Source organism: Agelaius tricolor, unplaced genomic scaffold, assembly GCF_023055355.1.
Source record: "Agelaius tricolor isolate 1412-34295 unplaced genomic scaffold, bAgeTri1.0.p SCAF_43, whole genome shotgun sequence".
Taxonomy (NCBI): domain Eukaryota; kingdom Metazoa; phylum Chordata; class Aves; order Passeriformes; family Icteridae; genus Agelaius; species Agelaius tricolor.
Window position 1 is genome coordinate 1,049,939 of NW_027269303.1, and position 10,218 is coordinate 1,060,156.

Consider the following 10,218-nt stretch of genomic DNA (forward strand, 5'->3'; position numbering starts at 1 on the left):
CTTTCTCAGCAGTTTCTATTCCAATTCTTACTCATCAGCAGTTTCTATTCCCAATTTTTACGTCAAAATTCTATACACTATTGTGATTTAGTTTCTCTCAGGATGTATCCCAAAAGGAGTATCCCAGATGGTGGTGGTCCGGTTTCCAAAAGAAGAAAGACAAATCCCATCTGGTGAGGTCCAGCTCTCCAGATGTGGGTCCTCCTTTTAATTGCAAAGACTATAAATCTAACAACAGTGATGTCCAGGTTCCCTTGGTTGAAACTATAAATCCTTGAGGTGGTGTTCATCTTCCTTTCTCAAGCTGTTTTTCTTTGCTTTATCAAGGCATGAGATAAGCATGTTTCCTTTATATATATTTCATTGCTATAGTTTCAAGGATTCAAGCAATGTTCCAAAATTATACTTCAAAAGGTTATTTTTGCAGAACTCTTTAAGAATTAACTACAAGCAAAAAGCAACATCCTTAATGCTTTAATGCCAATGCTCCTAAATCAACCAAGGTCAATTGCAAACAAAAGATGGGTTCAAAGGACTTCTTCCATGCTTTACTTTCCTCAGTTATTATCAGAATTCACAGCTCTCCCATTGTCGGTCTCCACACATATCGCAATCACAAATACACACCTTGCCTGTGTGTACCTGACACGACACACAGCTTTGTATTTCACATCCCCCGTGTCCCCCTGTGTTCCCCCGTGCAGGGAGCTGCTCTGGCCCGGGATGGCCGGGCCCAGCCGCGGGGCCTCGCTGGCAGCGGGCAGGAGCCGGCCCGGGCTGCGGGACACGGCGGGGGGGCCCGGCTGCAAAGCAGCTCTGGCTCCCGCCAGGGAGCTGTGGGCAAGGGGCTGCAGCCGTGCGGGAGGAAAGCCGCTGGGCCAGCCCCTAACGCTGCCCCGCAGGAAGGAAGGGCAGGAGGAAGCTGACAAATGAGCTTGGAATGTGGCAGTGCAGAGATGAAGGGACAAGTGCCCTTGGGGGCCGGGGGTCGGGGCCAGCCCTCGGGCACGGCTCCGAGCGGCTCCTGAGCCGGCCTAAGGGCTGCCTGTAAGGATTGCAGGCGGCAGCCGAGAGCAGCAGCGCCGGCAGTGCCAGCCGGGCCCCACGGCCATCTGCCCGTGCCTTCGCAGCCCGTGAGGGCCGCGGGCTCTGCAGCGCCGCTCCTGCTCCCACAGCCGGCCCGGAGCCTCAGGGCTGCCCCGCAGGTGCCGCGGCAGCAGCAGCGGCCTCAGGGCCCGGCCCGGGGCTCCATCTGCTCAGCCCGGGGGCAGAGCCACAGCAGGGGGGAAGGAGCTGAAGGAGCACCAGGGAGCCCGGGGAGAGACAGGCTGTGAGACAAGGCTCTGCCTAGAATTTTAACAGTTTTTATTAACCTAATAACAATATACAATTAACTTAATTACTATATACAAGTAAAAAGTCAAGTTTCTTATGACAATTGTCACAGGCATTTCTCGCTTTGGACAAGATGTCCCAGGTCGAGCACTGGGCGCTGAGTCCTTTCCAGCTGGCCGGGGGCTGCTGATGTCTGGTGGGGCTGCAGAGGCTGCTCGAGCCCTGGGGCCCATGAGACCTGTCGAGGAGCTGTGCCTGGCCGTGCTCTCCCGAGGCGGCAGGGCCTGGGCGAGAAGGGCAAGGGTGAGCTGCCACAGGTGCTGGCCCCAGTGCACCAGGACTCAAGCTCTTGTCCCACGCTGGGCATGGCCATTCTCCCACGTTACTCCAGCTCCAAGCTCAGTTGCCCCCATGTGCCAGTCCTCCTGCTCCATTCTGCCCCTTCCTTCTTACCCCAGACACAAAATACCCATGCCACATTACCCAGCTCTGTACACAGAGCCCTACTCATCCCCCAGCTGGCACCCTGCAGATAATCAGCCCCTGTCGTCACTGACCCCCTTGCCCTGACAGGGCCATACCTGACGCATCCTGTGTCCTGATCACCGTACGATGCTGGTCATTATGGCCCCTCGAGATGTGTCCATCACCGTGCAGCAGGGTCACACTGGGCTGAGGAGGAGAGGGCAGCTGGCTGCAATGCAGGGCCCAATCCAGCACACCCCAATAATCCAACTCAGGTCTCTCTGGAGACTGAAGGCACAGATTCCCCCTGGATAGTCAGCAATGCCATCAAGCCTCAGTCACCATTCTGTGTCCCCACCTACATCACACCTACCTTGTTGTGTACCAGGAGACACTGCAGCTGTGCACTTGTATGTGGGGAAGCCTTGATGTTCTGCATCGTGGAGCTGCTGCTCTGATGGTCCCCAGAGCTCTGCAGCACTTGGGGACACTGGCACAGACCAGCGGCCTCCTGTGGGATGGGGCAGAGGACACTCAGTGCCCAGGCCTGTGGCATGCAGGGCATCACCCTGCTGTGCCAGGGAGGGCACTGGCAGTGCTGCCTGCAGGGGCATGTCCCTGCCAGCTCCTGTCCACCTGCTGCAGGAGCCCCAAGCCCATCCACCAGGCTGCATCTGCTGGCTCTGTCCCCATGGCCACGTGTGCTGGCCATGGCACCAGGCAGGTCCCTGTGCACAGGACACCAGCTGGCAGGAGCTGGGCTGTCCCAGCTGCAGGGATTGGTTTTGGGAACTCCTTTCACAGGAGGCACCCAATCCCCGTCTGTAGGATTGACGGGGATAGCACGGTCGGGATGAACGGAGACGAGAGATCTCTGAAGCCAGGTCATGGACAGTTTAATGCAAAGGGCGTGGGTGCAGGGCCCTGCTTGGAGCTGCCAGCCACAGCTCAGAGCAGGCCTGAGAGAAGAGAGGGGTAGAGAGGATGAGAGGGTAAGAGAGTAAAAGCATAAGAGAGTAAAAGGGGTATGAGGATAAAAGGCAAGAGCTAAGAGACAAGAGGTAAGAGTAAGAGGTAAGAGCTAAGAGCATAGAAAAGTAAGAGCTAAGTTCCTGTTACAATACAATAAATAATCTTCTGTGTTGAATATTCTGATTCTCACTTAACCAATCTAGTACAACATACAAATCCTATAGCATTTCCATACAGCCTATAAGAATCACTACATTACCATACTGTGCTACATTTTAAACCCTAAAAACTCCTCTTTGGACCCCTTCTGCCAAGCTGGCAGGGTGTGCTCAGACCCCAGGCTGCTCTGCCCCAGCCCAGGTGCAGAGCCCTCCTTGCTGTGTCAGGGCTGCTCTGCACCCCAGGCGCTGGGGATGTGTCCTCAGGGCCCTCACCTTTGGCTGGGCGGTGGCTCCTTGCTGGGGGGCATCGGCTGCAAATACGGGAGTGTCTCGGGGTACCTGGGGAGGGCAGGAGTCACAGGTGTGTGACAGGGGACAAAAAACCTGTTCCTGTTGGAGGCAGCACCCCCAAAGCCATGGGATTGCAGCCCATGGCATCCCGCTGCCTGTAGCCCTTGGGATGAGCCCCCACAGCCCCTGCTGATGGGCAGGGCTGCCGAGGGGGCTCCCCACATCAGCCCCTCCCAAGCAGACACTGTCCCCCTGTGCCAGCACAGCGGGTCACTGCTGGCACCCATCTCCCCCCATGCCAGCCCCACTGCCCCCGAGGCACTGGTGCTACTCACTGGCCAGGAACCTGCACGCTGAGCATGCGGTCACAGGACAGGCACGAGAAAGGGACTGGCAGCTGCCTAAGGAGGGGGAGGGAAGAGGGCTGGCTGAGCTCCTGGGGCCACAGCCCTGCAGCACACAGGCAGCAGCTCCCTGCAGCAGCCAGCTGCTGGGCAGCTCACTGCACAGGGGCACGGCCATTGCAGGGTGAACTGTGGGCTCTTGAGCCTGTTTCTCCCCATCCCCAAGGTGCTGGCTGATGCCAGGTGAAGGGCACAGGCACCCATGCCACCATCCCAAGCAGCCCCTGCAGCGCTTTCAGCCCCTCTCTGGCACCAAAGCTCCCCCGTGTGCACGGCCAGGAGGGCAGGGCACGACCCAGCTCAGGGCAGGGTGTGTGACAGCCCTGCCTGGCAGGAGCAGTTGCCATCGCTGTCCCCAAAGCCATCAGAATCTCCATTGCACTCACTTCTTAATCCCAGCAGCATTTTCACGCAACAGCCTATCCTCGAGTTCCTCCATGTTCCTGTTCCAGGAGTCCTCCCGGTGTTTACGGAAAGTCTTCAGCTCCAGGCGATCCAGCTGTGAACAGGGGCACAGCCTCAGCCAGCTGCTCCAGGATGTGACATGGAGCTCTCCAGGGAAAAGCCTGGAGGGGGATCCTCAGAGGGATGCTACCTCAGGCTGTCAAGTCCCAAAGGTGCCAGTTCCTTGTGGTGGGGACGAGGTACCCCTCCCCTTGTCTTCAATTGCATCGCTGAACTGCTGCTGCGTATTGTTCCAGTGCTGCTCCTGGCCTGAAATCTGGCTCTGCAACTCCTGCATCCTCTCATCCAGCTCCTCCATGTTCTCTTCACACTGGCTGCAATCCACTTTGCTGTCCAAGGCAGCTTTGTCCATCTTCTAAGAGAGGGGAAGGGCAGGAGAGCGGTGGGGAAAGGGATGAGGAACGCCAGACAGGGCCAGCATGTGGGGGACAGAGGGAGGAGTGCTTCTGAGACAGAGGAGAAATTCTCCAGAGTAGAAATCCATTTTGATTTAGGTGAAATGTACATCTTTGAGTCTGTGGTTAGAAAACATAGCTATGTAGCCTGACTGCAAAGCCTAGGCTCAGGGAAACTGATTCAGTGAAGGACAGAGATAAGGGGGGACGGGACAGAGGGTGATAAAGAGAGACAGAGAGACTGCTGTGAAAGCAGGTCAACCTCACCTAAGAATTCTTTCTGATAAAGAAGAACTAGTGGCAAATGTCACGTGAAATTTGTAAAAATGAATATGTATGAACCTATTGTGAAATTGTATGGATATGTATTTGAGAGGAGGATAAAAAGGGACCTGAAGTTCCCAGAGGTACGCATGCCTTTTAAGGAGAGTAATCTCTGCATGCATCCAGCTCTGTAATAATAAACATACCGGCTTTACAACTTACACAACGTTGTGGAGGTTTTGGCTATCTCTGCAAAACAGACCCCTTTTGGAGGTTTCCTCCCAAAATTTGCCCTAAGCCAGCACAGTCATCATGAAAATTTCACCAGTGGCATAATTTCCTGCTGGCAAATCTTGTGACAGAAGCTTGACCTTGTTCTCCATGAGACATTCTTGGGAAGAGAGACAGGAAAAGATTCCTGGAAAACTGAAACAGCTTTCCAGAAGTGAAATGAAAATGAAAGAAACAATCCAAGATCTTTTCCTCTATTTATTTCTATGCTCCCCTTTTCCATGTTGCACTACTTCTCCATCCCAGGAATTCCAGATGCACCTCACCTCTAAGATTGCTGACTTAGTGATTTTTAGACACTTGAAAATACCATGAGCCACACAGAGTTTTCCTTCCCCTGGTTTTACTGGAAGGCAAGACTGGAGATGTAAGTGCAGTGCTTGGGTCAGGTAGGAATCCTACAGCAAGGGAAGGTGGCCCGACAGTGTTTGACCCTCAGCCAGGCCAATGCAGAGCAGCAAGCGAGGGGATTGCTGTGCCGGTGTGCAGGAGTCAGGGCTCTGCATCTGGGCTCACCGCTGCAAAGTTCCCGTGTTTGGACAGACTCAGGGGCTGTGCCCGGGGCGCGCGGGGCTCGAACGTGGGGCTCGTGGGGCGAGCGGGGAACGGACACGGGGACGAACGGCCCCGGTGCTTCAGTTGCAGCGGCGGCAGCGGCGGCAGCAGCAGCGGCGGCGGCAGCAGCAGCGACAGCAGCAGCAGCGACAGCAGGAAAACAGATATTTTAGATCACTCTTTCTTTCTTTCTTTCTTTCTTTCTTTCTCTTTCTCTTTTTCTTTCTCTGTTTTTCTTTCTCTCCCTTTGTTTCTTTTTCTCCCTTTCCCGCGGTCGGGCACCCTTCTCTCGGGGTCCCTTGCCCGGCGTCCCTCTCCTCTCCCCGCCTCCCTCTCCCCTGCCGGGCCGGGCCATGCCCCCGGCCCGCCCCCGGCCCCGGGCGGGGCTGCCCCGTGCCCGGCCCCGCCCGTCCCGCCGCGCTCTCGCCTCCGCCCGGCTCTGGCCGTACTGGCGGTGGCGCTGCTGGGCGGGCATCAGTGCCTGGTGCGGGGGCGGCATCGCCGCCCTTCGGCTCCGCCTGGCCCGAGCCCGGCTCCGGCCCCGACGTGAAGTCCCGTCCCGATCCCGGCCTCGGCCCCGGCCCCGACCCCGTCCCCGTCCCCGGCTCCTCCCGGGGCCCGCGGAGGACACAGGCGGCGCGGCCGCTCCCGCCGCCTCCGCTGCGGCTTCCCCGGCCCGAGCTCCGCCGCTCGGCAGCGCGGCCGCCGGCCCCGAGCCGCCGGGGCCCGGGGCGGGTGGGGATGCCCGGCCCGGGCCGCTCGGGGGGCGCCCGGGGGCCGTTGCTGGCCCCGGGCCGAGCGCTGACAGCCGCGTCTCGCCCGCAGGGAAGGCGCAGGAGGCCCTGCAAGATCGATACCGCCTGGGTTCGCTGCTGGGGCGCGGCGGCTTCGGCAGCGTCTTCGCGGCCACGCGGCTCTCGGACGGCGCCCCGGTGAGCGGCGGGGCTGGCGGCGGGCGGAGGGGGAGGAGGAGGAGGAGGAGGAGAAGGCGGACAAGGAGGAGAAGGTCGGAGCGCGGCGGGCAGGGCGCCGAGCTCACCCGCTGCTCTCCCTCGCTCGCAGGTGGCCATCAAACGCGTGCCGCGGGATCGCATCCGGCACTGGGGCGAGCTGGTGAGTGAGCGGGGCCAGCGGCAGCAGCCGGGTCGGGCCGGGCGGCGAGGAGCCGGGGCCCGGCAGGGTGGGAGCCGCCGGGAGCCCTGCGGGGAGAGCGGGCGTGGGCTGAGCGGGGCGTGCAGAGCATCCCGGGCTGGCTGAGGGCTCCCAGAGCCCCGGCACGGCCTCAGCCCCACTGACGGCACCGCGCTCCTCCCGCAGCCCGACGGCAGCAGCGCGCCGCTGGAGATCGTGCTGCTGGCCAAGGTGTCCCGTGGCTGTGCCGCTGTCATTCAGCTCCTGGAGTGGCTCGAGCTCCCCGACAGCTTCCTGCTTGTGCTGGAGCGTCCGGAGCGGTGCCAGGAGCTCTCGGGTTTCCTGGCGGAGCGGGGGTTCCTGCCCGAGGAGGAGGCGCGGGCGCTGTTCCGCCAGGTGCTGGAGGCCGTGCGGCACTGCACCGCCTGCGGGGTCCTGCACAGGGACATCAAGCCCGAGAACATCCTGCTCGACCTGGCCAGCGGGCAGCTGAAACTCATCGACTTTGGCTGTGGCGCCTTCCTCCAAGACACAGCCTACACCCAGTTTGCAGGTGAGCCCTCCAGGGGATGCTCCTGGGCATCTCATGGCCCAGCCTGGGTGCAGCACTGGGGCTTCCCCCTATTGCAGCCGGGATGGGATTGATGCTGGAGCCGAGTTGATTTGGGTGGGGTGTGAGGGGGGCCAGCTGCCAGCCCTGCCGACAGCCTTCAGCACCCACTGTGGCCTGGGCTGGGGCTGGAGCTGGGGCAGCCAGCCTGACACAAACCCCCATGGGGGTAGCAGAGAGGGGGGACTGACCCCGTGCCCCGGATGGTTTGGTGTGCAGGTGAGGAAGGGCTTGGACTGCTCTGCTCCCCTTGTTTGCCTTGGCTTATTAACATTTTTGGGGGCCATGCAGGTGGGGAGGAGAGTTGGTTTTCTCCACCACTGGGTGGGTTTCTCCTTTGTGTGTCATGGTTGGGCCTTCCCAGGATTTCTGCTGCCCTCTTCCAGCACCAGTGGCTTCTTTTCCAGCCCTGAGTTTGTACACAAGTCCCAGGTGCTGGTGAGAGGGCAGCGCTCACCCCGTGTGCCTCTGGGGCAGCCCCCACACGGCCAGGGATGCTGGGGCCGGGCTCTGGGAGCAGCAGCATCCCCCTGCTGAGCTGTGTCTGTGTTCCACAGGAACCCTGTCCTACAGCCCACCAGAGTGGATCCAGCACCAACGCTACCACGGCAAGGCAGCGACGATCTGGTCCCTGGGCCTCCTGCTGTGCCACCTGGTCATGGGCAAGCACCCGTTCAGGAGGGGCCAGGAGATCATCCGGGGGCGGATCTTGTTCCCACGATGGCTCTCTCAAGGTGGATCCTCATCTCTGGGCACGGGGGGATCCCAGTGCTGGGAGACAGCAGCGGGCTCGTGGGCATCCCGCTCTGGCAGCTGCTGAGGAGGTGGCACAGGTCCTGCTCTCCTCCAAACAGAGCATCCATGGGGAAGTTTAGGCCCAGCTCTGGGCACACCCAGCATGGCCTGGGCACGGGAACAGGGGGGCAACTTCTCCAGCTGACTGGTGATTTCTGGTTTCTCTCCCCAGAGTGCCAGGATATCATTAAGAGGTGTTTGTCCATGCAACCCTTGGACAGGCCATCCTTAGAAGAGCTTTTCTGTCATCCTTGGGTGCAGGGTGTTCCTCTGACCTAGAAGATGGGAGAGATCCACGTGCACAGTTGGATCCAGGGGCCTGGCAGGTACCAGCTCCACACATCTCTTGGCACTCAGTGGCAAAGCAAACCAGGCTGGTTTTGTGCTGCCTGTAGCTCTGAGCAGGGGTCAGCAGAAGGGAACACGCAGCTCTTGGGCTGGAGCTGAGCTGGAGACCTGGTGTGGCAAGCAGTGGTGGCCACCATCCCCCCTGGTTTGGTTTGTCTGGTTCATGGATGGCTGGGGCCCTGGGCAGAGCCCTGACAGCCTGGTCTGGCCCCAGGGAAGGAGAAGGAGCCCCTGGAGAAGCTGTACCAGGTGGGGCTGCTGCTGGAGACACCAAGGAAAACCTCAAGGGTGACAGTCTCTTCCTTGGCCTGGCCAGCTGAAGATGATGGACTTGGATTCTGGCACCTTCTTCAAAGCCAGGCTCCAGGCCCAATTTGCAGGTGAGTCCACAGGCAGGGGGATGCTCCCAGATCTGGTCCTGGCACGGCCTGGCCGGGCACCAAAGGTTCCCCCTTTGCTGGGGCAGATGCAATGAATTCTTCAGTCGCTGCCCAGCTGCTTTTTGGCTCTGGGCAGCTGCTGAGGGCTGGATGTGCCATGGCTGGCTGCAGGCTGGACACATGTCCTGCCCTCCTGCTCTGCTGCCAAAGGCAGCAGGGATGGGCAGCTCTGGGCACAGCTCTGGGCACAGCCAGCATGGCCTGGGCCCCGCAGGCCTTGGCACAAGGGCCCAGGAGCCCTCAGCTGACGGGCGGTTTCTGCTTTCTCTCCTTGCAGCTGGGCTCTGCGGCTGCTGAGGCTGCTCTGGGCTCTGCCAGGGCTCTGCTGGGCTCAGCCCTGGGCCCAGCTGGGCTGGCTCTGCCCTCACATTGCTCTGACAGCTCTGCATCAGACGAGCCCATTGCGAGCACAGCGCCTGAGCTTTCTGCTTTGGCAGGTGAGTGAGACTCTGCTGCAGGCCCAGAGATTGCTGGGGACACACATCCAATTGGCAAGGACCCAAACTCTCCACAGTCCCAGCTGAATGCCTGGATCTGCACAGGCTGTTTTGTCTGTCCCATTCTTCCTTCTTGATTGGCTGGAATTGTGCAGTTGCACTTTATTCCTCCTCTAGCAGTGCCACGAGTGGGCCAAAGCTGGCGAGTGGGCCGTGCTCCTGAGGCAGTGCAGTCTGGAGCTGGTGGATGGAGAATTGCCCTTCTGCACTGCCAAACCAGAGCAAAAAGCCCTAAGTGGCACTTTGTGTCTTTAAGAAATCCCTGACAGTTTCAACGGGAATGTGCAGCTCATTTCCAGGCTGAGAAGGAAGGGCATCTTCTAAAGGATTTGGGCTTTGACAGAGTTTCCATTCCCAGTCCTGCTTGGAGCTGGAAGGGCAAAAAGCAATTTCCTCTTGCTTCAACCACTATTTCAAATGGCAATGTTGGAAACAAAGCCCAAAATCTTTTAAAAGGCTGCTGAGGTCAGTAAGATGGATCCATGCCATCAGCACATTTACAAAATAAATAACTGAGTTCTCTTTTTAAAAAGATCATTTAGCTCTTAATGCAAAGAATGTAACTTTGCATTTTTGTTTTGTTTTTTTCACTAACATTATGTTATGATTTTTCACTAACACTTGGATTTTATTCTTATCTTTTACAATTTACCTATTTTTTTCCCTTTTTCGTTTTTTTTCCTTTAAATAGAAAACCTGTCCTATAAAAGGGATGTCCTTTGCTCCTGGTTCCTGTGTGGAGCAGCTCCCTTCCTGCTGGCTGAGCTGCTCAGGCAGAGCCCGGCAGCTCCTGGCCCTG

The 10,218-nt window shown here is 58.7% G+C and overlaps 1 protein-coding gene across 1 annotated transcript; it reads left to right on the forward strand.

Annotated features, from left to right (window-relative positions):
• The first annotated feature begins 483 nt into the window (after positions 1-483).
• LOC139603994 (serine/threonine-protein kinase pim-1-like) lies at positions 484-8,413 on the forward strand. The gene is made up of 6 exons (XM_071454993.1): positions 484-523; positions 6,382-6,530; positions 6,661-6,711; positions 6,916-7,282; positions 7,897-8,073; positions 8,307-8,413. Exons 1-6 carry the CDS (start codon positions 484-486, stop codon positions 8,411-8,413), a joined length of 891 nt encoding a protein of 296 aa, XP_071311094.1.
• The last annotated feature ends 1,805 nt before the right edge of the window (positions 8,414-10,218 follow it).